This window comes from Vipera berus (genome assembly GCF_964194415.1).
Source record: "Vipera berus genome assembly, chromosome: 1".
In the NCBI taxonomy this organism is placed as follows: domain Eukaryota; kingdom Metazoa; phylum Chordata; class Lepidosauria; order Squamata; family Viperidae; genus Vipera; species Vipera berus.
Genome location: NC_138202.1, coordinates 7622174 through 7650070, shown reverse-complemented (window position 1 = coordinate 7650070; position 27897 = coordinate 7622174). Strand labels below are relative to the sequence as shown.

Genomic DNA, 27897 nt, shown 5'->3' with positions numbered 1-27897 from the left:
AGAGGACAGGAAGGCCTGGAGGAACATTGTCCATAGGGTCGCGATGGGTCGGACACGACTTCGCAACTATCAACAACAATAGATCATTCAAGAGGGGGCTGTTTTGCTCACAACTTGGAATTGTTTGTTTTTTTCTACTTTATGTACATCTTATTTCTCACAGTGTCCTACAGGGAGTCCTTGCCTTATGACAATTGGGACCAGACTTTCTGTTACTAAGCGGGGCGGTTGACGCAAAGGAATCATTCGTGATTTTACAACATTTTAGGCCACGGTTGTTAAGCGAATCGCTACCGTTAAGTGAATCACGTGGCCATTAAGCAAATCTGACTCCGCCCACTAACTGCTTGTGGGAAGCCAGCTGGGAAAGTTGGAAATGGCAGTCACATTACCCCGGGGTGTCCCAACTTTTGTAAACACACGCCAGTTGCCAAGCACCTGAATTTTGATGACGTGGCCGTGAGGATGCTACAACAGTCATAACTGTGAGGACTGGTAGTAAGCCACTTTTCCAGTGCTGTTGTAACTCTGAAGGGTCACTAAAGAAATAGTTGTAAGTCAAGGATGACCTGCAATATTTACTCCTTGTAAACATGGAGATACTATATATATTTTTTTTCTATATTGGTTAATACAGGTAGTCCTTGACCGAAATTCAGCTCCAAATTTTTATTGTTAAGCGAGACAGTTGCTAAGTGAGTTTTGTTCCACTTTACGACCTTGCTTTAGTGAATCGCTGCGGTTGTTAAGCTGGTTACTCAATTGTTAAGTGACTCTGCTTTCCCCCTTGATTTTGCTCGTCAGAAAGTCATAAGAAAAATGATGGTCACAGTTCACTTTTTTCAGTGCTGTTGTAAGTCCGAGTGGTCACTAAATGAATGGTTGTAAGTTGAGGACTACTTGTAGTGACAAATAGACCACCGCTGTCCTGAAATCACTTCACACCTCCATGATCACAGTCCTTCAGTGGGCAGCATTCAGCAAAATGGGTCTATTCCTCTAGCACAGGGGTCTTCAAACATGGCCCTTCTATGACTTGTGGACTTCAGCTCCCAGAATTCCTCAGCCAGCATGCCTGGCTGAGGAATTCTGGGAGTTGAAGTCCACAAGTCATAAAAGGGCCAGGTGTGAAGACCCCTGCTCTAGAACAGGAGTGGGGAACTGGGCCCCTAAATGACCTGTGGACTTCAACTCCCAGAATTCCTCAGCCAGCATGAGGAATTCCAGAAATCCAGAATTCCAGAAATCTGGAAGTTGAAATCCACAGGTCATAAAGGGGCCACAGTTCCCCACCTCTGTCTTGGAGTCTAGGAAAGTTTCTTGATTGGCATGGCTGGCTGGGGAATTCTGGGAGTTGAAGTCCACAGGTCATAAAGGGGCCACAGTTCCCCACCTCTGCTGTAGAATTTTCCTGTCCCAATGTTTTATGCTCCGCTCGTTTCTGCCTCTAGCAAAATGCCCGCCTGCTTCTGAACGTGGATGCCTATACAGTGGTCTCCATGGAGCCCCACCATGCCCGGATCATCGGCGGCCTCTGGGAGGATGCTGGCATCAGGACCTGTTATAAGAGGAGAAGCCAATTCCACCTGCTCGATTCAACGTCCTAGTGGGTTCCTTTAATCTTCTAGTTCATTCTAGTTCATTCATCAAGCAGCGGATGTTCTTACCTTGTGTTGTGTTGTGTTACCAGTTGTGTTGGAACGCTTGGCACCGTGGCGGTGCAATGATTTGGGTGCTTCCTGAATAGACAGTGGATGTGAGTTAAAAGTAAAGGATTCCAGTTGTGTCCGACTCTAAGGGCGGTGATCTTCTCCGTTTCTTAGCTGAGGGAGCCAGCATTAGAATCACAATCAGAATAGACCTGGAGGGGACCTTGTGGGTTTTCTACTCCAGCCTACTGCTCAAGCAGAAGACTCTATCTATCTATCTATCTATCTATCTATCTATCTATCTATCTATCTATCTATCTATCTATCTATCTATCTATCTATCTATCTATCTTCTACCTATCATCTGTCTGTATCCATCTATGTCTGTCTGTCTATCTATCTATCTATCTATCATCTATCTATCTATCTATCTATCTATCTATCTATCTATCTATCTATCTATCTATCTATCTATCTATCTATCTATCTATCTATCTATCTATATCATCTATATTTTATATCTATCATCTATCATCTACAGGTGAAACTTGAAAAATTAGAATATTGTGCAAAAGTTTATTTATTTCAGTAATGCAACTTAAAAGGGGAAACTAATATTTATTTTATTTTATTTTAATTCCATTTATATCCCGCCCTTCTCCGAAGACTCAGGGCGGCTTACAAGCTTAGCAGTAGCCTTCATTCTATGTATATGCCTGCTTATTAGGGCTTTCACACACACCCCAAGCGGCATTATTACAAAGTCAGCTTAATTGCCCCCAACAATCTGGGTCCTCATTTTACCTACCTCGGAAGGATGGAAGGCTGAGTCAACCTTGAGACTCATATGAAATATGAGATAGACTCATTACATGCAAAGCAAGATAGTTCAAGCCCTGATTTGTCATACTTGTGATGATTATGGCGTACAGCTCATGAAAACCCCAAATCCACAATCTCAGAAAATTAGAATATTACATGCAATCAATAAAACAAGGAGTGTACATAGAACAATATCGGACCTCTGAAAAGTATAAGCGTGCATATGTACTCAGTACTTGGTTTGGGCCCCTTTTGCAGCAATTACTGTTGGCGGTGGAGTTCCCCAGGCTTATAGTCCTGGGTGACTTCAACCTGCCATCACTGGGGGGGTCGTCGGAGTTAGCTCGGGAGTTCATGGCTTCCATGACAGCCATGGGCCTGACCCAGGTTATTGAGGGCCCTACTCACGAGGGGGATCATACTCTCGACCTGGTGTTCCTGTCTGGACAGTGGTTGGATGATCTGGGAGGGGGTTCCCCATCCATCACCCCTCTGTCATGGTCAGATCATCACCTCCTGAGGCTGGTTTTCCGTCATGCCATCCCCCGCCGCTGGGCGGCGGAACCGACCAGGTGGTTCCGCCCCAGGCGCCTAATGGACCCGGACCGGTTCCAGAGGGCGCTTGGGCCTATACCTATCACCCTTACCCACAGCCCAGTCGATGCTCTGGTGGAGGCCTGGGAAACGGCTGCCACCAGGGCACTCGACTGCGTTGTACCCTCGCGACCTCTGACTCGGCGCAGATCCCGTTGGGCCCCATGGTTCTCTGTGGAGCTCCGGGAGATGAAGCGTCGGAGACGAGGTCTAGAGAGCGGTTGGAGATCCAGCCGATCCGAATCCGACCGATTGCAGTTAAGAACCTTTATAAGGTCTTATCTTGCGGCGATAAGGACGGCAAAGTCTAACTACTTTGCCTCCCTTATCGCGTCCGCAGATAATCGCCCGGCCGCCCTGTTTAGGGTGACTCGCTCCCTCCTTAACCAGGAGGTGAGAGAGGATCCCTTGCAGGGACGAGCCGAGGAGTTTAGTCATCATCTGGCGGACAAAATCGCTCTGATCCGGACCGGCTTGGACTCTGACTGGGCAGAGTCTGACGTGGAGGAATCAGGCGGTCTTGAGCATGTTATCTGGACTGAGTTCGACCCTGTTTCCCCTGATGATGTGGACAGGATCATGGGGAGACTGAGCACCACCACCTGTTTGTTGGATCCGTGCCCCTCCTGGCTAGCTTATGCGGCTCGGGAGGGAACACGAGGCTGGTTCCATGCAGTAATAACTGCTTCTTTGAAGGAGGGTGTCTTCCCTGCCGCCTTGAAGGAGGCGGTGGTGAGGCCCCTTCTCAAGAAGCCTGCTTTGGACCCGGCTGTTTTAAACAACTATCGTCCAGTCTCCAACCTTCGCTTTCTGGCGAAGGTTGTTGAGAGTGTGGTGGCGCATCAGCTCCCTCTGTTCCTGGAGGAAACTGATTATCTGGACCCGTACCAATCGGGCTTCAGGCCCGGATACAGCACGGAGACGGCATTGGTCGCGCTGGTGAATGATCTCTGGAGGGCTAGGGACAGGGGTTGTTCCTCTGTCCTGGTCCTATTAGATCTCTCAGCGGCTTTCGATACCATCGACCATGGTATCCTGCTGCGGCGTCTCAGGGGGTTGGGAGTGGGAGGCACCGTTTTACGGTGGTTCTCCTCCTACCTCCAGGGCCGCTCGCAGTCGGTGTTGACAGGAGGGCAGAGATCCACCCCGAGGTCTCTCATTTGTGGAGTTCCTCAGGGGTCGGTCCTCTCACCTCTCCTGTTCAACATCTATATGAAGCCGCTGGGCGAGATCATTCGTGGTTTCGGGGTGGGGTATCACCAGTACGCTGATGATACCCAACTTTTTCTTTCCACCCCGAACCAACCCAGCGATGCCCTCTCCGTGATGTCCCGGTGCCTGGAGGCGGTTCAGGTCTGGATGGGGAGAAACAGGCTTCGTCTCAATCCCGCCAAGACTGAGTGGCTGTGCATATCGGCATCTCGGGTTAACCAAGTTATTCCACCTCTAACGATGGGGGGTGAGGTGTTACCCCCCGTTGATAGGGCTCGCAACTTGGGCGTCCTCCTGGATTCACGGCTCAATTTTGAAGACCACATAGGAGCCGTGACCAGGGGGGCTTTTGCACAGGTTCGCCTGGTGCGCCAGTTGCGTCCCTATCTGGACCGAGACGCCCTACGCACAGTTACTCATGCGCTTGTGACCTCCCGTTTGGACTACTGTAACGCTCTCTACATGGGGCTGCCCTTGAAGACCACTCGGAGGCTTCAACTGGTGCAGAATGCGGCCGCGCGAGTTGTAATGGGGGTTTCCCGATACTCCCATGTAACACCTCTACTCCGCGAGCTGCATTGGCTTCCGGTTGCCCTCCGGGTGAAATTCAAGGTGCTGGTTATTACCTATAAAGCCCTACATGGCCTGGGTCCGGGCTATTTGAGGGAACACCTGCTGCCGGCATCAAACGCCCTTCGCCCAGTGCGCTCCCACAGGGAGGGTCTGCTCAGGGTGCCGCCGGTGAGAGATTGCCGGCGGGTGACACCCAGGGATAGGGCCTTCTCTGTGGGAGCGCCTGCCCTCTGGAACCAGCTGCCAGTGGAGCTGAGGACTGCCCCCGACCTCCGATCATTCCGCCGGGGCCTGAAGACCTGGCTCTTTGAGCTCTCAGGCCCAGGCTGAGGAGAAATTTTTAATTCGGGTTTTAATGTATACAGGGTAATTTAATATTTTTTAATTGGTTTTTTTAACTTTTGTATGGTGGATTTTTAATTCCCTGTAAACCGCCCTGAGTCCTCAGGGAATAGGGCGGTATATAAATGCAAATAAATAAATAAATAAATAAATGCGGCGTGGCATGGAAGCTATCAGCCTGTGGCACTGCTGAGGTGTTATGGAAGACCAGGATGCCCCATTTTGCCACCTTTCTTGCCACCGTTGCTAAGTGAATCGCTGCAGTTGTTAAGTTAGAAACACGGTCGTTAAGTGAATCTGGCTTCCCCATTGACTTTGCTTGTCAGGTGGTCGCAAAAGGGGGCCACATAACCCCGGGAAGACCGCAACCGTCATAAATATGGGTCAGTGGCCAAGCGGTCAAATTTTGATCACGTGACCACGGGGGATGCTGAAAAGGTCGCAAGTGTGAAAAATGGTCGCTGGCCTTTCCGCTTATAAAATGGCTGCGGATTCCCGTTTCGGCGTGGAGGCTATGGGGGAGACTTTTCTGTCTCCTTTTTCTCAGAGGACGATGGAGATTTGGCTGCTTGAATCTAAGCATTTGACATTTATAACTGAGCTCCCTGCAGCCCTAGAAGTGGATTTAGTGTGCTGGATGATCTGCCTGCTACTTTCTAAGATGGACTGGATGCTGGAACAGGATTTGGGACATTTTTTCTCCTGTTCCCGTGACCTCCCTATGATGTTCCGGAAGGAGTCTAGGACAGGCCGTGGTGAGAGGGCGGCTCTGGACTGGCTATCAATCCCCTGCTGGTGTGAGAGACTAGCAATGGTGGACTTTTGCTTCCCCAGCAACACTGCCCTTATCCATCCCAGGCTGGATTTCATGGCTAGGTGAGAGGACAGTCATGGGCTCTTGTCTGGACCGGCTCAGGTGAGAGCAGAGCCGGATTGGCAGACTGCTGGATGAAGACACGTTCCGGACTTAATGTTTTTTTTTTACATCTGAACTAACATCTCATCAGCTTAATAACTTTTGACCCCATTTGTGAACAATGGCTCATATGGACAGTTCCATCTTATGGCTTGCGTACAGTACTCTGGATCGGACTTGTGCGCCCTCAGAGGGGTTTCTCCCTCCTGGATACGACCAGCCTTCTTTTCTAACATTCCCCTTGATGACGGACCCAATTGCCGGGGTTCCGAGAGGTGGCTGGGCTTAACTAGGGGCCTCGAGTGGAGACGTGCTAAGAGGCCCCTGATAAAATTTTTAGCCGGTTATTTTAAAAGGTTAGGGAGGGGGAGGGAGGGGAGGGTAGGGAGGGAATCTTTAACCGGCACTCAGTCTGGACCTGTTAGAGGTCCTGACGGGACGGGGTCGGGGGGGGTGGGTGCTGGTTCTGGGAATGTGGGGGTGGGGCTTCAAATCCCCACGGCGATAGGGAATGGCAGCAGGTGTTTGCGCGGAGGGCCATATCAACACCTGGGATCGCGCCCCCGCTATCTCCGAGCGGTGGCGCGCTCCGATCCTCCGGTTAGCACCCTCTTACCCGGGGATGAGGGTGATCAGGCCCCTGAGCTCAGGTTGGTCTATTTTAACGCTAGATCCATAGTTAACAAAGCTCCCCTCATCCATGATCTGATCGAGGAGGAAGGTGCGGATCTAGCGTGCATCACGGAAACTTGGTTGGGCTCGGAGGGAGGGGTGCCTCTCACCGAGTTATGCCCGCCAGGTTTCCGGGTGCTGCACCAGCCACGGGCTCAGGGCAGGGGTGGTGGGGTGGCAGTGGTTATTCGGGAGACTTTGTGTCCCCGGGAGGCCACCATTGTCCAGATGGCCGGGAGCGAATCCCTCCTCTTGAGATGTGGTTCTCGGGTTCAGTTGGGTTTGTTGCTTACATACCTGGCGCCCAGCTGTGTGGCAACAGCCCTGCCTGAGCTGCTCGACACCCTCTCAGGGTTGGCGGTGGAGTTCCCCAGGCTTATAGTCCTGGGTGACTTCAACCTGCCGTCACTGGGAGGGTCGTCGGAGTTAGCTCGGGAATTCATGGCTTCCATGACAGCCATGGGCCTGACCCAGGTTATTGAGGGCCCGACTCATGTGGGGGATCATACTCTCGACCTGGTATTCCTGTCTGGACAGTGGTTGGATGATCTGGGAGGGGGCTCCCCGTCCATCACCCCTCTGTCATGGTCAGATCACCACCTCCTGAGGCTGGTTTTCTGTCATGCCACCCCCCGCCGCTGGGCGGCGGAACCGACCAGGTGGTTCCGCCCCAGGCGCCTAATGGACCCGGATCGATTCCAGAGGGCGCTTGGGCCTATACCTATCACCCTTACCCACAGCCCAGTCGATGCTCTGGTGGAGGCCTGGGAAACGGCTGCCACCAGGGCACTTGACGGCGTTGTACCCATGCGACCTCTGACCCGGCGCAGATCCCGTTGGGCCCCATGGTTCTCTGTGGAGCTCCGGGAGATGAAGCGTCGGAGACGAGGTCTAGAGAGCGGTTGGAGATCCAGCCGATCCGAATCCGACCGATTGCAGTTAAGAACCTTTATAAGGTCTTATCTTGCGGCGATAAGGACGGCGAAGTCTAACTACTTTGCCGCCCTTATCGCGTCCGCAGATAATCGCCCGGCCGCCCTGTTTAGGGTGACTCGCTCCCTCCTTAACCAGGAGGTGAGAGAGGATCCCTTGCAGGGACGAGCCGAGGAGTTTAGTCATCATCTGGCAGACAAAATCGCTCGGATCCGGACCGGCCTGGACTCTGACTGGGCAGAGTCTGATGTGGAGGAATCAGGCGGTCTTGAGCACGTTATCTGGACTGAGTTCGACCCTGTTTCCCCTGATGATGTGGACAGGATCATGGGGAGACTGAGCACCACCACCTGTTTGTTGGATCCATGCCCCTCCTGGCTAGCTTATGCGGCTCGGGAGGGAACACGAGGCTGGTTCCATGCAGTAATAACTGCTTCTCTGAAGGAGGGTGTCTTCCCTGCCGCCTTGAAGGAGGCGGTGGTGAGACCCCTTCTCAAGAAGCCTGCTTTGGACCCGGCTGCTTTAGACAACTACCGTCCAGTCTCCAACCTTCGCTTTCTGGCGAAGGTTGTTGAGAGTGTGGTGGCGCATCAGCTCCCTCTGTTCCTGGAGGAAACTGATTATCTGGACCCGTACCAATCGGGTTTCAGGCTCGGACACAGCACGGAGACGGCATTGGTCGCGCTGGTGAATGATCTCTGGAGGGCAAGGGACAGGGGTTGCTCCTCTGTCCTGGTCCTATTAGATCTCTCAGCGGCTTTCAATACCATCGACCATGGTATCCTGCTGCGGCGTCTCAGGGGGTTGGGAGTGGGAGGCACCGTTTTACGGTGGTTCTCCTCCTACCTCCAGGGCCGCTCGCAGTCGGTGTTGACGGGAGGGCAGAGATCCGCCCCGAGGCCTCTCATTTGTGGAGTCCCTCGGGGGTCGGTTCTCTCGCCTCTCCTGTTCAACATCTATATGAAGCCGCTGGGCGAGATCATTCGTGGCTTTGGGGTGGGGTATCACCAGTACGCTGATGATACCCAACTTTTTCTTTCCACCCCGAACCAACCCAGCGATGCCCTCTCTGTGATGTCCCGGTGCCTGGAGGCAGTTCAGGTCTGGATGGGGAGAAACAGGCTTCGTCTCAATCCCGCCAAGACTGAGTGGCTGTGCATATCGGCATCTCAGGTTAACCAAGTTATTCCACCTCTAACGATGGGGGGTGAGGTGTTACCCCCCGTTGATAGGGCTCGCAACTTGGGCGTCCTCCTGGACTCACGGCTCAATTTTGAAGATCACATAGGAGCCGTGACCAGGGGGGCTTTTGCACAGGTTCGCCTGGTGCGCCAGTTGCGTCCCTATCTGGACCGAGACGCCCTACGCACAGTTACCCATGCGCTTGTGACCTCCCGTTTGGACTACTGTAACGCTCTCTACATGGGGCTGCCCTTGAAGACCACTCGGAGGCTTCAACTGGTGCAGAATGCGGCCGCGCGACTTGTAATGGGGGTCTCCCGATACTCCCATGTAACACCTCTACTCCGCGAGCTGCATTGGCTTCCGATTGCCCTCCGGGTGAAATTCAAGGTGCTGGTTATCACCTATAAAGCCCTACATGGCCTGGGTCCGGGGTATTTGAGGGAACACCTGCTGCCGTCATCAAACGCCCTTCGCCCAGTGCGCTCCCACAGGGAGGGTCTGCTCAGGGTCCCGCCGGTAAGAGATTGCCGGCGGGTGACACCCAGGGATAGGGCCTTCTCAGTGGGGGCGCCTACCCTCTGGAACCAGCTGCCGGTGGAGCTGAGGACTGCTCCCGACCTCCGATCATTCCGCCGGGGCCTGAAGACCTGGCTCTTCGAGCTCTCGGGCCCAGGCTGAGGAGAAAATTTAATTTGGGGTTCTTTTTAATCGACTACAGGGTCAATTTAATATTTTTTAATTTGGTTCTTAATTTTTGTATTTTGGATTTTTAATTCCCTGTAAACCGCCCTGAGTCCTCAGGGAATAGGGCGGTATATAAATATAACTAAATAAATAAAAATAAATAAAATTTTGTCAATAAGGTTGTAACTTCGAACGGTCGTTAAATGAACTGTTGTAAGTCATGTGGCCACAGAATGCTGTTACCTTCCCACCAGTTCATTTAGTGACCGTTCAGAGCTACAACGGCATTGAAACAAGCGACCTAAGACCGTTTTTCACACTTGCGACCGTTGCCTCATCCCCGTGGTCATGTGATTAAAATTCGGATGCTTGGCGGCTGGTTCATTTTTATGACAGTTCCAATGTCCAGGGGTCACGAGACCGTATTTTGACTTTTGTTACTGACTTAACAACCGCAATGTTTCACTTGACAATTGTGGCGAGAAAGGTCGTGGAAAGGGGGCAAAAGCCACTTAACAAAAATGTTTCGGCTGGCAGCGTAAATTTTGGTTTTAGTTGTGGACGTAAGTCGAGGACTGCCTGTAATCTATTTGCATTGGTATGCGGACCCTCAGCTGCAAGGCTCAACCCTCTCTCCCAGCTTATGTAACATCCGCATCAGTGTGTGTTCTGTCCTAGCCCACGTGAGTCCTTGTTATGCCCACAAGGAGAAACCCCTCTTCCAAGAAACAGGCAGGAACCGCAAGAAAAAACCAACCCCTTTTATTCTCACAGACCTGAGTCAGTGTCCAAGGCAAACAAACACAGTCCCCAGAAACTCCTCAACACGAACGGTTGCCCTCGGCAACCAGCACCTCCCACACCTTCCCTTTTATTATTCAGCCCAGGCGTGGCTTCCTAATGCCTTCTCCTTTGCCTTTCGAGCCGCCCCATTGCATTCCTCTGTCCTACTCGCTTCTCTTGCCGGCGCTTTCGTGCATCCTGGATATTTCCCAGCTGTGCTTCATCACTGTCCGACTCAAGCTCCCAGCACAGCTGTGTCTCAGCCTGAGCGCGAGTAGAGGGGCCGGGCTCCTCGTCCAACTGTAAGTCTCGGAGCTCCTCAGAGCCTTCCTCTCACTCTGATGTCACTCCAGGCCCCTCCTCCTCCTCATCTGATTCCTCAGATTCAGCTGCCGGATCCATGGGCTGGTGAGGAATCACAACAGTGTATTTCTCAACCTTTGCACCTCTAAGTCCTTGACTTACCACCTTTCGTTTAGCAACTGTCTGAAGTAGCAGCAGCACTGACAAAAGTGGCTTGCAATCGGACTTTGCACCTTGCAACCATCACAGCATTCCCACAATCCTGTGATCAGAGTTTGGGTGCTTGGCCACCAGCGTGCATTTACGATGGTTGCAGCGTCCTGGAGGGTCACCCGATCGCCCTTTGTGAGGTTCCCAGCTAGCTTCTGACAGACAAAGTTAATGGGAGAAGCTGGATTTGCTTAACAACTGCATGATTCATGTAACGACCGCAGTCATTTGCTTAAGAACTGTGGCAAAAATTGTACAGTAGGGCATGAGTCATTTAACAACCCTTTCCTTAGCCATGGAAATTCCTGGTTCCAGTTGTGGTCATAAGTCAAGGGCTACCTGTATTTTGCATTTTATATACCCAGCTAGACAACCTTTGTCTGTTGGGTCATCCCTTCAGAGATATTTGCTTACCTAAACAGAGAAACAGAATGACCACAGGTGGGGAAAATAGCAGTGGTACTTTCGACTTCCTGCTGGCTTCCCCATTGACTTTTCCTGTTGGAATCTGGCAGGGAGCATTGGAAATTTTCCTTTCCCTTCCCTTCCCACCAGGCAGTAAGTGGCTGCTGCTGGGTGGGGGGGGGAAGGAGTGAAGGATTACTAGACTGGCTTGGAAACTGTCACAGAATGTGGAAAACAGAGATCATGTAACCACAGCAATAGCTTAGCGGCACAACAGCACAGCAGCGGCCAGTAGCACTGAAGCAGCCACAACTTCCTCAGATTTCAGGCCGGCTGGGGAATTCTGGGAGTTGGTCTACAAATGCAGGCTGGGGAATTCTGGGAGTTGAAGTTCACCTATCTTACAGTTGCCAAGTTTGAAAGGCACTGTACTAGAGAGGTGTGTGCATTGATTTTGAGTTACTCCATGAGTGCATTGCCCAGAGTGACAGGTGTCTCTCTGTTTTTTCAGCTTCCTATCGAACCTGGACCGCATTGCTTCTGAAGGGTACGTGCCAAGCGCCCAGGATATCTTGAGAACTCGTGTGCCCACGACGGGCATTAATGAGTACTGCTTTTCAATGCAAAAGGTGACATTAAGGTAAACTGAAAAAGGATTCATGTCCAAGTGCTTTTGTTTCACAAGGAAATAATCAAGGGTGGATAACTGCTGGCTTAGGAATTCTGGGAGTTGAAGTCCACAGGCCATCAAGGAGCCATAGTTGCCCAGCCCTGTCAGAATCGAGAGATTAAACATTCTGAAAGGGTCAGTCATATTATGAGAGACTGTGGTTGTGTAAGAGCAACACATGAGCACAAAGGATAGGAAAATGCCCCCCTCCGGCGAGAAGGGAACATATTGCAATCTCCTCCCTGAGATCCTCGCACTTATGGGAGAAGTCGGATTTGGTTAATGACTACATGATTCATTTTAACAACTGCAGTGATTTGCTTAACAACCATGGCGAAAAAGGGTCGTAAAATTGGGTGTGACTCACTTAACAACAAACTTGCTTAACAGTGGAAATTCTGGTTCCCAATTGGGGTCATAAGTTGATCAATTCAGACTAGAGCTGGATGGGACCTCGGAGGTCTTCTAGTCCAGCCCCCTGCTCAAGCAGGAGACCCTATACCATTTCAGACAAGTGACTGTCCAGTCTTTTCTAAAGGTTTTTTTTTCTTCATGTCTACTTTTTTAGGATCGTTGATGTTGGTGGGCAGAAAACTGAACGCCGGAAGTGGATCCACTGTTTTGAAAACGTGATTGCCTTGATCTATTTGGCATCTCTGAGCGAGTATGATCAGTCACTGGAGGAGAATAATACCGAAGTAAGGAGCAGTGTTGAGACAGGAATATTTGGGGATAGACCAGGGGTAGGCAACCTCGGCTCTTTTATGACTCGTGGACTTCAACTCCCAGAATTCCTGAGCCAGCGTGGCTCAGCTTGGAAACCTCTCCCTTTCCCCTCAGCATGGTTGGCTCAGGAATTCTGGGAGTTGAAGTCCAGAAGTCATAAAAGGGCCAGGTTTGAAGAACCCTGCTGTAAAGGTACAAACCAGTAGTTCCACCAGATGTAGAGTTGGTCTGTAGCAGGGGTGGGAACCTTGGCTCTTTTATGACTTGTGGACTTCAACTCCCAGAATTCCTGAGCCAGCGTGACTCAGCATGGAAACCTCTCCCTTTCCCCTCAGCGTGGCTGGCTGAGGAATTCTGGGAGTTGAAGTCCACTAGTCATAAAGCGGCCTAGGCCTAGGCCAGGGGTAGGCAAGCTTGGCTCTTTTATGACTCGTGGACTTCAACTCCCAGAATTCCTGAGCTAGCATGGCTCAGCATGGAAACCTCTCCCTTTCCCCTCAGCGTGGCTGGCTGAGGAATTCTGGGAGTTGAAGTCCACGAGTCATAAAGCGGCCTAGGCCAGGGGTAGGCAACCTCGGCTCTTTTATGACTTGTGGACTTCAACTCCCAGAATTCCTGAGCCAGCATGGCTCAGCTTGGAAACCTCTCCCTTTCCCCTCAGCATGGCTAGCTCAGGAATTCTGGGAGTTGAAGTCCACAAGTCATAAAAGGGCCAAGTTTGAAGAACCCTGCTCTAAAGGTACAAACCAGTAGTTCCACCAGATGTAGAGTTGGTCTATAGCAGGGGTGGGAACCTCGGCTCTTTTATGACTTGTGGACTTCAACTCCCAGAATTCCTGAGCCAGCCTGGCTCAGCTTGGAAACCTCTCCCTTTCCCCTCAGCGTGGCTGGCTCAGGAATTATGGGAGTTGAAGTCCACAAGTCATAAAAGGGCCAAGTTTGAAGGCCCCTGGGATAATTAAATGAGAGGATTGTGTCTGTCTGTATGTGTATGTGTATGTGTATGTGTATTTTCTCTCTCTCTCTCCCCCTTCTCCCTCCCTCTGTACTTATGTGTACTGTACATATTGTGAATTTATATGAGTGAGTTTTGTGGAGTGGTGGAGAAGGGGAGGAAAAGAGAAGAGGAAGAAGAGGAGGACTATGGGCTCCTTGATGCTCTCTGAGCTGGATGGTTTTCTTACAGACGTTTCATTACCCAACATCATCAGTGCTAAAACGAAGTGATGTTTACTCTCTGTTTTATAGAAGTGACTTGCCTGTCAGTGGTAAGCCAGAGCAAACCACTTGTATATAAACGGAGAGCAATCTTCTACCTCTCTGTTTATATACAAGTATACTACTCCCACATTAAGAAAACCAAGATCATGGCATCTGGCCCTCTCAATTCCTGGCAAATAGATGGGGAAGAAATGGAGGTAGTGACAGATTTTATTTTCCTGGGCTCCAAGATCACCGCAGATGGGGACTGCAGCCAAGAAATTAAAAGACGCTTGCTCCTGGGGAGGAAAGCCATGGCAAATCTAGACAGCACACTAAAAAGCAGAGACATCACCCTGTCAACAAAAGTGCGTCTAGTCAAGGCTATGGTCTTCCCAGTTGCAATGTATGGCAGTGAAAGTTGGACCATAAGAAAGGCTGAGCGCCAAAGAATGGAGGCCTTTGAGCTATGGTGCTGGAGAAGACTCCTGCGAGTCCCTTGGACTGCAAGGCCCTCAAACCGGTCAGTCCTAGAGGAGATCAACCCTGACTGCTCTTTAGAAGGCCAGATCCTGAAGCTAAAACTCAAATCCTTTGGCCACCTAATGAGAAGGAAGGACTCACTGGAGAAGAGCCTCATGCTGGGAAAGATGGAGGGCAAGAGAAGAAGGGGACGACAGAGAATGAGGTGGCTGGATGGAGTCCCTGAAGCAGTAGGCGTGAGCTTAAAGGGACTCCAGAAGATGGTAGAGGACAGGAAGGCCTGGAGGAACGTTGTCCATGGGGTCGCGATGGGTCGGACACGACTTCGCAACTAACAACATACCACTGCCTTCTAGTACTGATGATGTAACCTAGTTGGGTCATGAAACATCTGCAAGAAAACCACCAAGCTCAGAGAGTACCCAGTACCCCACAGTCCTCCTCTTCTTCCTCTTCTCTTTTCCTCCCCTTCTTCTCCACCACTCCACAAAACTCACTCCCGGTACCACTTCTATTACCTAGTTTGGTTATGAAATGTCTGCAAGAAAACAAACAGCCAAGCTCAGAGAGTACCAAGGACCCCATAGTCCTCCTCCTCCTCCTCCTCTTCCCATCCTCTCGTTTCCCTCCCTTCTTCTCCTTCACTCTGCAAACCTCCCTCCCTTCCAGCACTGATAATGTTACCTAGTTGGGTCATGAAACGTCTGCAAGAAAACAACCAAGCCCAGAGAGAACACCAAGGATCCACAGTACTCCTCCTCCTCCTCCTCCTCCTCCTCCTCCTCCACTTTGCAAACCTCAATCTCTTCTAACATTGATAATGTTACCTAGTTGGGTCATGAAACGTCTGCAAGAAATCCATCAAGCCCAGAAAGCATCAAGCACCCCACAGTTCAACCTTAGTCTACCAATATTCTCTTCTGTCAGAATTTATACAAATTGTCTGGCCTTCTGATCCAGCTGAAATGTCTCTCGGTTCTCTCTCGGAACAAACCAACGTCTGCAGAATGTTTGGAGCGAACTTCCAAACTCCTCCGCTCCTCGTTCTCGATGGCACCGGTAGCTTTATGTATGTTTTTTTTTCTCCTTCTTTGCTTCCCCATTTCCCCCCCCCCCCCCCCCCCGTTCTTTCCTATGAGAACCGAATGAGGGAGAGTTTAGATCTCTTCAGGACAATTCTGGAGCTGCCGTGGTTCTGGAACACCTCGATTATTCTCTTCCTCAATAAAGTGGACATCCTGGAGGAGAAAATTCTCACCTCGGATCTGGCTGCCTATTTCCCCGCATTCCCAGGTAACATTTCCTGCTTTGGGCAGCGTTGAGGAGTGGTTAGAGGGGCGGTCTTGCAAGGCGGCATGTTCTAGAGAAGGATTGCCAAATTGGTGCAAACTGGGGCCAGCTTCCCGAATCTGAACCCTCACCTAAATTTTGGGAAAAGTGCTCTTTCATTACCTCAGTTAGAAGTTGGTCTTCAACTTACGACCGCAAATGGGACTGGGACCGGAACTTCCATCGCTAAGCAATGTGGACATTAATGTGGAGTGGGAGGCACTGTTTTACGGTGGTTCTCCTACCTCTCGGGCCGTTCGCAGTTCATATTGGCAAGGGGGCAGAGATCTACCCCGAGGCCCTTTTCTTGTGGGGTACCTCAGGGGTCGGTTCTCTCCCCCCTCCTGTTTAACATCTATATGAAGTCGCTGAGTGAGATCATCCGTGGCTTTGGGGTGAGGTATCACCAATATGCAGATGATACCCAGTTGTTCATCTCCACCCCGAGCCAACCCAGTGATGCTCTTGACGTGATGTCCCGGTGCCTGGAGGCGGTGTGGGTCTGGATGGGAAGGAACAGACTCAGGCTGAACCCCTCCAAGACCGAGCGGCTGTGGATACTGGCATCTCGGATTTGTCCAACATGTTCCATCTCTTTTGATGGGGGGGGGAGGTACTGCCCCCCTCAGAAAGGGCCGGCAACTTGGGTGTCCTCCTGGATTCACGGCTTAACTTGGAAGATCATCTAACTGCTGTGACCAGGGGGGCCTTTGCACAGGTTCGCCTGGTGTGCCAGTTGCGCCCCTTTTTGGACCGAGATGCCCTATGCATGGTCACCCACGCCCTTGTCACTTCTCGCCTGGATTACTGCAATGCTCTCTACATGGGGCTGCCCTTGAAGTGCACCCGGAGGCTTCAGCTAGTGCAAAATGCGGCCGCGTGGGTGCTTAGGGGAGGATCTCGATACTCCCATGTTACACCACTCCTGCGCGAGCTGCATTGGCTTACGGTTGCCCTCCGGGTGCAATTCAAGGTGCTGGTAATTACCTTTAAAGCCCTACGTGGCTTAGGCCCGGGGTACTTGTGAGACCACCTGCTGCCATTGTCAACCTCCCTTTGCCCGGTTCGCTCCCACAGAGTCAGCCTCCTCAGGGTGCCGTCGGCCAGGCAATGCCGGCTGGTGACCCCCAGGGGGAGAGCCTTCTCTGTGGGCGCACCGACCCTCTGGAATGAGTTGCCTCTGGAGCTGCGGACGGCCCCTGACCTTCGGTCCTTCCGCCGTGACCTGAAGACATGGATGTTCCAACAAGCGGGCCTGGACTGACTATGGTTTTAAATTTGGCTTTTATTGGGTTAAATTGTCATTTATTTATTACACCCATTGTTTAATTCTTTTTTTAAATTTTGTACTTTTATGTTTTTTAATATTTATTGTTGTGAGCCGCCCTGAGTCCTTGGGGAGAAAGGCGTCATATAAATTTAATAAATCTGAATCTGAATCTGAAGTGAATTGTGCCCAATTTTACAGCCTTTTTTTGCAGCAGTTAAACAAACCACTGCGGTTTGCTAAGTGAATCATGCCGTTAAGCGAATCCATTTCTTCCAATGACTGCTTGTCAGAAGCCAGATGGGAAGGGCGCAACCATCATCAATACAAGCTGGTTTGCCAAGCGCCCAAATTTGGATCATGTGACTGCTCTGGTCATAGGCACAAGGACCGGTTGTAAGTCACTTTTTAAAGTGCCGTTGTACAGTTGCGAAAGGTTGTAAAATGAGGACTATCTGTATTAGAGACACTGTTCGGCTGGAAAACTGGTTTTTAATCTCTGGAAATCACCTATTATTACAGCTTAAAATTGGGCTCATTAAAGCTTCCAACTGCAGTAAGATTCTCGAGACACCCTGCATTTATCTAAAACACGGGTGTCACACTCGTCACGTGACGTGTTGCGATGTATCGCAACTTTTTTTGCATTGCCGGAGCTGGGGTGGGCCTGGCCTCCGCATGATGCAACCGGCCTGCGGGCCGGCAGTTTGACACCCCTGATCTAAAAGGTAAAAAAAATCATTTTCCCCCCTCAAAAACATTACTAAAAACTCATTTAGTTTTCAGGGAAAGAGTGCAAGCATGTATTTGCCATAGCTTTCCCCCACAATGTCCAAATTCCCGGTCCAGACTACATTTTGTGATTTCCTTGTGGTGTTCCATCCAATGACTATCCAGGTCGACCTGTGCTTCGCTTCAATCTAGGGCCACATAAGATGGGTTAGGTGCTGCCCCCTGCTGGGTCATTTTCTTTTCAAATCTAAGATCACAAGCCTAGTGAGAGGTAGTCCTTGACTTACAACACCTCATTTAGTGATTGTCCAAAGTCACAACAGCGCTGAAAAGAAGTGACTTATGACCATTTTTCAAAGTTACAACATTTACAGCGCCACGGTGACGTCATCAAAATTCAGACGCTTGGGAACTGGCTCGTATTTATGACGGTTGCAGGGGTCATGCGATCCCCTTTTGCGACCTTCTGACAAGCAAAGTCAATGGGGGAAGCCAGATTCATTTAACGACCAGGTTGCTAACTTAATAACTGCAGTGATTCACTTCACAACTGTGGCAAGTAATGTCGTCAAAATGGGGCAAAACTCACTTAACATTTGTCTCACTTAACAACAGAAATTTTGGGCTCCATTGTGGTTGTAAGTCGAGGTCTGCTTGTAAAAGGAGGCAAATCCAGTTTTATTTCTTAGAATTTAAACTTAATAAGTTTAGGGCAGGTTTTATTTTTGATTACTAGAGCAGATCGCAAGCCTTCACGTCCCTGCCTAGTGGAATCTAAGTATTTGCTAGGAGTTCGAGACAATTTGATGTAACATAATCGATCGATCAATCAGTCAGTCAAGTGGAATCAAAAAGGAATTGGCCTAACAACCATTTGTTCAGTGTCTGTTCAAAATTACAATGGAATGGAAAAAAGTGACTTATGACTGGTCCTCACGCTTATGACCATTGCAGTATCCCCGGAGTCACGTGATCAATATTCAGGCGCTTGGCAACCAACAGTTGCGGCATCCCGGGGTCATGTGATCACCATTTGGGACCTTCCTAGGTGGCTTCTGACAAGCAAAATCCATGGAGGAAACCACGTTTGCTTAACAACTGTGTGATTCAGTGAACAGTTGGGATGATTCTCTTAACAACTGTGGCAAAAAAGTCATAAAACCAGGTAGCACTCGCTGAACAGCCACCCTGCTTAGCAATGGAAATTTGGTCTCAATTGTGTCATAAATCCAGGTCTGGGCCTCCGAGGCCTAGAACAGACTTCCAGAAGTGGCATCCACACACTTCCGGCGGGCCATTCTAGGCCTGGGAGTCCTCCTCCAGGCATCCAATGCCTAGAACAGACTTCCGGAAGTGGCATCCACGCACTTCTGGCAGGCTGTTCTAAGCCTGAAAGGCCTCTTCCAGGCCGCGGAGGCCTAGAATGGACTTCCGGAAGTGGCATCGACGCATTTCTGACAGGCCATTCTAGGCCTGGGAGGCCACCTCCAAACCTCCAAGGCCTAGACTGGACTTCCGGAAGCAGTGTGCATTAAGCCGGTTCTCTGAACACAGCAAAATTTAGCTACCAGTTCTGCCCTACTGGTGCGAACTGGCTGAATCCCACCACTGATGTTATCTAGTTAGGTGTTCTGTACCAGCCTGCTACCGGCCCTGCAGAAAAGGCAGGGACAACCCCTTTACAAACGGCAAGAGGCTGGAATTACGCCTGCCAAATTTATAGCTACAAAAACAAACAAGACACGAACCAACACGAACTATCCAAGCGGTTGCCTTCAGCAAACCAGCCCTCCCCACACATTCCCCTTATATAGAGTTCAGGGCGTGGCTTCTCTCTGCCTCCTTCCGAGAAGCCCCATTGCCTTCCTCTGTTTACTCCTAATTGACTGCCTCCTGCGTCGGGCGTCCTTGAACAGGGCCAGCTGTGGGTCATCTTCATCCACACTGTCAGGCTCACACAGCTGGGTCTCCGTGGTGACCAAGTGGGAGGGGCCTGGCTGAGGGCTCTCATCAGCAAGATCTTCAACCCCCTCAGCAAGGTCTTCAACACCCCCCTCCTCCTCCTCTGAGTCATCCGACCCAACTGCCGAACCCACAGGCTGACCCTGAATCACAACATTAGGGTAATGAAACATCTGCAAGAAAACTACCAAGCTCAAGAGAGCACCAAGGACCCCACAGTCCTCCTCCTCTTCCTTTCTGCAAACCGCACTCTCTAATAGCCCTGATGATGTTACCTAGTTGGGTAATGAAATGTCTGCAAGAAAACAACCAAGCTCAGAGAGCAACCAGGGACCCCACAGTTCAAATCTGAGCTACAAATGTTGGAACTCAATTCATGAGGTTTCTATCATCCTTCAGAATATGATTTCCTTAAATTTGCTCATGTAAATTGCCCAATCCCAAAGAGAGGAAGTAAAAAAACAACAACAGTCTGCTTAAGTCATACATTCACGAGAATAAGATGGAAAGACGCTTTGCAGTGGAAAAATAATATTTTGCAGCAGCTGTATATGTTAGGTACCCCTTCAGAAAAAAAATTATGGGCCGAAATGGGCACAGGAATTTTAGGGCAAACTTTTAAAAAATTTCCCTCGAATAGTCAGCATTGCTACCATGGCTAGTTGATTTGTCTCCATTGCCGTTCCCCAGCTGTTTCCGTCTTGCAACTTGTCTCCTGTCTTCCCATCAAAGAAATGGGTGCATTTGCAGCCTCACGGGCATTGCAGATTACAAAGCTGACCTTGATTAAAAAGCCAAGGGACCTTTACTCTGGCCAAGGACCAAGTAGACCCATTTCATGCCTGGCCTGGGAGGTGATGAAGGCAACTTTCAGATTCATATTCTGAATGGAAGGGACCTTGGAGGCCTTCTAGTCCAACCCCCCCCCCACACACACACACTCAAGCAGCAGACCCTATACCGGGGTAGGCAACCTTGGCTCTTTTATGACTCATGGACTTCAACTCCCAGAATTCCTGAGCCAGCATGCCTCAGCTTGGAAACCTCTCCCTTTCCCCTCAGCATGGCTGGCTCAGGAATTCTGGGAGTTGAAGTCCACGAGTCATAAAAGAGCCAAGGTTGCCTATCCCTGACCTATACCATTTGAGACAAGTGGCTGTCCAGTCTTTTGTTAAAAACCTCCAGTGATGGAGCACCCACAACTTCTAGAGGCAAGTTGTTCACTGATTAATTGTTCTCACTGTCAGGAAGGTTTTTATTTCTTGATTCCAGGTTGCTTCTCTGCTTGATTAGTTTCCACCCGTTGCTTCTTGTCCTGCTTTCAGATGCTTTGGAGAATAAGTTGACTCCCTCTTTGTGGCAGTCCCTCAAATACTGGAAGACTGCTACCGTGTCACCCCTAGTCCTTCTTTTCTCTTGACTAGCCATACCTAAATCCTGCAGCCGTTTTTCGTATGTTTTTAGTCTCCAGGCCTTTAATCATCTTAGCTGCTGCTCTCTGCACTTTTTCCAATGTCTCAACCACTCTGTGGGGTTATAGCCAAAGAAGGATGTTTAGCGGACACACTGGGGCTGTGGTTAGGGTGCAAATAGGGCCCAACCCTGAGCAATTTCCTGTAGCGTTTGAACGAACAAAACACGTTGGTTTTCTCCTAACGTTGGCCAGACACACCTTTATTCAGAATTGACGCACACCTTTCATCTTCAAGCTGTTGTCACTTTAAGACCGTGTTTTTCAACCTTGGCAAGGAATTCCTCAGCCAGTCCTTGGCAACTCTATGATAGGTGGACTTCAACTCCCAGAATTCCTCAGCCAGCCCCTTGGCAACTTTATGAAGGGTGGACTTCAACCTCCAGAATTCCTCAAGTCAGCCGTTGGCAGGTTTATGTGTGGACTTTAACTCCCAGAATCCCTCAGTCACCCCATGGCAGCTTTATGATGGGTGGACTTCAACTCCCAGAATCCCTCAGTCACCCCATGGCAGCTTTACGATGGGTGGACTTCAACCCCCAGAATCCCTCAGTCACCCCATGGCAGCTTTATGATGTGTGGACTTCAACTCCTAGAATCCCTCAGTCACCCCATGGCAGCTTTATGATGGGTGGACTTCAACCCCCAGAATTGCTCAGTCACCCAATGGTAGCTTTATGATGGGTGGACTTCAACTCCCAGAATTCCTCAGCCAGCCCTTGGCAACTTTATGAACGGTGGACTTCAACTCAGATGCTTGGCAACTGGCATGTATTTACGACGGTTGCAGTGTCCTGGGGTCACGTGATCCCCTTTTACGACCTTCTGACCAGCAAAGTCAGAAGCCTCCTTAAGTAACACCAGCTGCCTGCAATTAGTGCAGGTTCGAGTCCCACCAGGCTCAAGGTTGACTCAGCCTTCCATCCTTCCGAGGTAGGTAAAATGAGGACCCAGATTGTTGGGGGCAATTAAGCTGACTTTGTAATAATGCCGCTTGGGGTGTGTGTGAAAGCCCTAATAAGCAGGCATATACATAGAATGAAGGCTACTGCTAAGCTTGTAAGCCGCCCTGAGTCTTCGGAGAAGGGCGGGATATAAATGGAATTAAAAAAAAAAAGTCACCGGGGAAGCCAGATTCACTTAACAACCTTGTGACTAACTTAATAGCTGCAGTGTGTCAAGCTTAACAACTGGGTCCAGAAAGGTGGTAAAATGGGGCAAAACTGAATAAATACCTTGCTTAGCAACAGAGATTTTGGGCCCAGTTGTGGCGGTAAATCAAATCATGCTACCTGTAACATGACAGTCAGCTTCTAAAAAAGGTATCACTAAGTTGTGAGCACCATGCATGGATTCAACATGGCAAAACCCAAAGCTGTCAACACAGTTGGAAACAACAATATTATGTTGGTGTAAACAGGGCACTGTTGGTGTAAACAGGGCACTGTTTTTCCTGTTTGCCGTAATGAGAGTCACTTCCTTCTGGGCCGAGAGAAATATTGTCTCTAAAGAGCAGAGAGTTCTTGTAGCTTTCATAATAACAAATCTTGCTAAAGAGAACTCTGTGATTGCAGGTAGACTCCGACGTGCGACCACAATTGAACACAAAAGTTCCATGGCTAAGCAAGACGGCTGTTCAGTGAATTTTACCACTTTCCTGCCATGGTGGTTAAACGAATGAAAATGGTGAAAGAAGTACGGTTCTACATTTAGGCAAGAAAAACCAAATGCACAGGTATAGTATAGGTGGTACCTGGCTCAATAGTAGCCAATGTGAGAGGGATCTCGGAGTCCTAGTGGACAATCACTTAACTAGGAGCCAGCCGTGTGCTGCAGCTGCCAAAAAAGTGAACAGAGTCCTAGGCTGCATTAACAGAGGGATAGAATCAAGATCAGGTGAAGTATTAATAACAACTTTATAACGCCTTGGTAAGGCCACACTTGGAATAATGCATCCAGTTTTGGTCACCACGATGTAGAAAAGATGTTGATACTCTAGAAAGAGTGCAGAGAAGAGCAACAAAGATGATCAGGGGACTGAAGTCTTAAAACATACGAAGAACGGCTGCTGGAATTGGGTATGTCTGGTTTAATGAAGAGAAGGACAAGGGGGGACATGATAGCAGTCTTCCAATATCTCAGGGGCTGCCCCAAAGAAGAGGGAGTCAAGCTATTCTCCAAAGCACTTGAAGGCAGGAGAAGAAGCAACGGATGGAAACTAATCAAGGAGAGAAGCAACCTGGAATTAAAGAGAAATTTTCTGACAGTTAGAACAATTAACCAGTGGAACAACCTGCCTCCAGAAGCTCTGAATGCTCCAACACTGGAAGTTTTAAAGATGAGAATGGGACAGCCATTTGTCTGAAATGGTGTAGGGTCTCCTGCCTGAGCAGGGGGTTGGACTAGATGACCTCCAAGGTCCCTTCCAACTTTATTATCATTATTGTCTGCGAATCACTGTGTTTGTTAAGTTAGTAACAAGTTTGTTCATCTCATCTTCCTTCCCTGTTGAATTTGCTTGTCAGAAGGTCTCAAAAGGGGATCACGTGACTGCAACTGTCATAAATATGAGTCATTTGCCAAGCCTCCAAATTTTGATCAGGTGGCCCATGGGGATGCTGCAAAGGTTGCAAGTGTGAAAAACGGTCCAAAGTCCCTTTTTTTCCTGTGCTGTTCTAACTTTGAACAGCTGCTAAATGAATGGTTGTAAGTCGAGGACTCCCTGTGTTGTGTTTGGAAAAGGATTGATTCTGCTTAGACAGGCGCTCTCCAACCTTCTCAGCTTGGTGGGGTGAGGGGGGGGAGCATGTGAGCGGCAGGCACGCGCGTGCACACACAGCTCTGGTTGTGCGAGTGGAACTTTCCACGTGAGCGCAAGCAGCCTCCCCTTGTGTGAATGGAGCGTCCGTGTGCGTGCATTTGCTCATTGGTTGCACAAGTGGAGCTTCAGGCACATGCGCTTGCCCATTTCTCCCGCGGCCTGGGGGTTAGGGACCCCTGCCAAAGATGTGAAAAGTTTCTAGCTGGTTTGTTGGTTGCCAAATCAGAGTCAGTACAAAAGGTTGAAACTTACCATTAAGAAAACCAAGATCATGGCATCCGGCCCTCTTAATTCCTGGCAAATAGATGGGGAAGAAATGGAAGTAGTGACAGATTTTATTTTCCTGGGCTCCAAGATCACCGCAGATGGGGACTGCAGCCAAGAAATTAAAGGACGCTTGCTCCTGGGGAGGAAAGCCATGGCAAATCTAGACAGCACACTAAAAAGCAGAGACATCACCTTGTCAACAAAAGTGTGTATAGTCAAGGCTATGGTCTTCCCAGTTGCAATGTATGGCAGTGAAAGTTGGACCATAAGAAAGGCTGAGCGCCAAAGAATGGAGGCCTTTGAACTCTGGTGCTGGAGAAGACTCCTGCGAGTCCCTTGGACTGCAAGGCGATCAAACCGGTCAGTCCTAGAGGAGATCAACCCTGACTGCTCTTTAGAAGGCCAGATCCTGAAGCTGAAACTCAAATCCTTTGGCCACCTAATGAGAAGGAAGGACTCACTGGAGAAGAGCCTCATGCTGGGAAAGATGGAGGGCAAGAGAAGGGGACGACAGAGAACGAGGTGGCTGGATGGAGTCACTGAAGCAGTAGGCGTGAGCTTAAATGGACTCCAGAAGATGGTAGAGGACAGGAAGGCCTGGAGGAACGTTGTCCATGGGGTCGCGATGGGTCGGACACAACTTGGCAGCTAACAACAACAACAGATTGATGGGTGTACTCTCTATTTCCCCTTCTGCGGAGTCCCTGGTAGTCTCTGAGCTTGGTTGTTTTCTTGCAGATATTTCATCACCCAGCTAGGTAACATCATCAGGGCATGTCTGATGAAACATCTACAAGAAAACAAGCCAGCGCAAAGAGCACCCAGGAATCTCACAGTTCAACTCTGAGCTACAAATATTCCCTTCGGTTAATTTCTTTTTGGGTGTGTGTGGCTTGTATTCCATCTAGAGCAGGGGTGTCAAACTCAATTTGATTGAGGACCGCATCAGCATGGCGGTTGCCCTCAGGGGGCCGGGTGGGTGTGGCCTGGGTAGGTGTGGCCTACTGGGTGGGCGTGGCTAGACTGCATATGGCCTACTGGGTGGGCGTGGCCAGCTCTACATCCTTCGCATCAAGGGTGCCTATGGGGGCCCGGGCAGGAGTGGGACAGATCTGAGGGTCTCTGGCAGAAGGAGGGTCTCTGGGCCAGGGCAAAGGCAGTGGGGGCCGTTCCCTCACTGTTTCCAGGATGGCTTCGCGGGCCACATGAAACCACTTCGCGGGCTGGATCCGGCCCCCGGGCCTTGTGTTTGACATGTCTGAGCTAGAGAAAAAACACAGATACCTCTCTGCAGGGACATTGGATGTTTATTTATTTATTTATTTATTTATTCGGTTTATATACCGCCCTATTCCCAAAGGACTCAGGGCGGTTTACAAGGCAAAATTTAAAAACAATCCAATATAAAATTAAAATAAAATTAAATTAAGTCTAGCCGCAAAAATTAAATCACAATTTAAAAACATGTTGGATGTTGGGAGTGAGGAGGAGCTGCAGACTAAGCAATGGTCAGATGATGATGATGATGATGATGATGATGATGATAATAATAATAATAATAATAATAATAATAATAATAATAATAATAATAAGAAGAAGAAGAAGAAGAAGAAGAAGAAAAAGTTAGAACTGAAGAAGCTTCTTGCATGAGAAGCAAAATGTTAATTACAGAATAGAGCTGGAAGGGGCCTTGGAGGTCATCTAGTCCAACCCCCTGCTCAGGCAGGAAATCCTATACCGGTGGTGGCGAACCTTTTAGAGACTGAGTGCCCAAACTGCAACCCAAAACCCACTTATTTATGGCTGAGTGCCAGGTGAGCGTGGCCTACTGGGTCGGTGTGGCTGCGGTGGTCATGGAAGATTGCGTGGGTGTGGCCGAGGTGGGTGTGGTCACCTCGATGTTTCTCCTGGGGAGGGACACCTGTGGGGGGTGGGCAGGGTTGGGGGAGCTCCAGGTGGGGAGGTAGGCAGGAGACTCATCCTGTGGGGTGAGGCGAGGCAGGGTGGGGGTGCCATTGCCATGGGGCAAGGCAAGGGCCGGGATGGCTGCTGCCTGACACCATCGGCCCCCGCACACAGAGGCCAGCGAGCGCATGGGGGCCAACGGTATCCGTCAGTAGCCACAGCCTGCCGGCCCCTCGACAGGCGCACTCTGGGGCTCCGCAACCCATCACCAGCAGTTCAAAGAAGCCGCCTCCGAGATGGATGCTCGGCCAACAGCTGAGGAGGTGATGCAGTGGGTCGTGCCTGGGAAAACGAGAGCATGCGAGGCCAGGAGGGACGGGATGCTGGGAGGAGGGAAACCAGCCATGTCGGGATGCATTCAGCCACGTGGGATCTCGGCAAATTAGCAGGCAGCTGGTTGAAGAGGGACAGTTGCCACCTCCGAGGCATGGCGCGGGTGCCCACAGAGAGGGCTCTGAGTGCCGCCTCTGGCACCCGTGCTATAGGTTCGCCACCACTGCCCTATTCCATTTCAGACAAATGGCTGTCCAGTCTCTTCTTAAAAACTTCCAGTGTTGGAGCATTCACTGCTTCTGGAGGCAGGTAGTTCCACTGGTTAATTGTTAATCAGATAAGAGGCAGCTGAGTCTGCAGAAAGAAAAGGGGCGTGGCAAACTCCCGGAAGGGTGCTCCCCTAGTTTCCTGGGGTGTAGAGGCAGTGGAGGACAGAAGTACTGGCTCGTATTTATGATGGTTTGCCGTGTCCCGGGGGGTGTCACGTGACCCCCTTTTGCGACGTTCTGAAAAGCAAAGTCCCCGGGGAAGCCGGATTCACTTAAGCACGGCGTGACTTAACTTAAAAACTGCAGCGACTGGCTTACCAATTGTGGCAAGGAAAGTCGTTAAGTGGGGCAAAACCCATCTAAGAACTGTCTCGCTTAGCAAGGGACACGTTGGGCTCAGTTGTGGTCGTAGGTCGAGGACTCCCTGTAAATGAAAAGGCTATGCAACCCTCTCCAAACAATGATGCCTACGTTCCTTGATATGCAGCGATGGAACGATCTAATCCAGGTGATCCCCAGAGGTGCTTTTTGACGAGGCAAGTGGACTTAACTTGTTTTTTCCCTTGAAGGCGTTTCGCTTCTCCTCCATGAAGCTTCCCCAGTTCTGACTGGAATGTGGGGAACGGAAGGATTTATACTCCTTGCAGACAGCTGGTCATTTGCATCCTTGTAGAGAGTCCCTGAGGCCACTTGGAGGTTTATCTGTGGCCTCGGGGTCTCCTGAGTGATGCAAATGGGTGTGGAGCCTTCTTGGAACTGCTGAAAGGACGGTGTTGCAGACTGGAGATAGATGGTGTCGTGTCCCTCCCTCTCTGTTGAGGGAGGGCTGTTCAATTTTGACCAAGTCCAGGGCTTTTCAACCAGTGGTACGGGTACCACCTGTGGTACATTGCCACCTGGCAGGTGGTACGCAACCATCCTAGAAAAGTGGTGGCGGGGGAGGGGAATGAGCTGAACCGGTGGCAGCACCGCACAAGCCGGAGCGAGAGACGGCTGGAGCTTCAGGGCTGTCAGGGCTCAGCGGAAGCGCCAGGATCAGAGCGCCAGGATCTAGCTGGAGCTCCGCATTGATCCCGGTGCTTTTGCTGAGCCCAGAAGAAGCGCCGATCAGCTGGAATGTTGCAGCATTTCCAGGGTCTTGTGATTTACATTCAGATGCTTGGCAACTGATTCATATTT

The 27897-nt window shown here is 50.1% G+C and overlaps 1 protein-coding gene across 3 annotated transcripts in view; it reads left to right on the top strand.

Annotated features, from left to right (window-relative positions):
• The window catches only part of LOC308664267 (guanine nucleotide-binding protein subunit alpha-15-like), a 43152-nt gene that overhangs the window by 12616 nt on the left and 2639 nt on the right, over positions 1–27897 (top strand). The window contains exons 4-8 of one of the 3 annotated variants that reach the window (XR_014025636.1): positions 1452–1606; positions 11795–11923; positions 12522–12651; positions 15502–15655; positions 22698–22858. Coding sequence is in view for 2 of the 3 variants with exons in the window: in XM_081321334.1 (XP_081177460.1) it covers positions 1452–1606; positions 11795–11923; positions 12522–12651; positions 15502–15655; positions 22698–22804 (675 nt within the window). In the remaining variant the exon portion in view is untranslated. The remainder of the gene's footprint in view (positions 1–1451; positions 1607–11794; positions 11924–12521; positions 12652–15501; positions 15656–22697; positions 22859–27897) is intronic. The other 2 variants (XM_081321334.1, XM_081321333.1) reach the window with 2 other exon arrangements.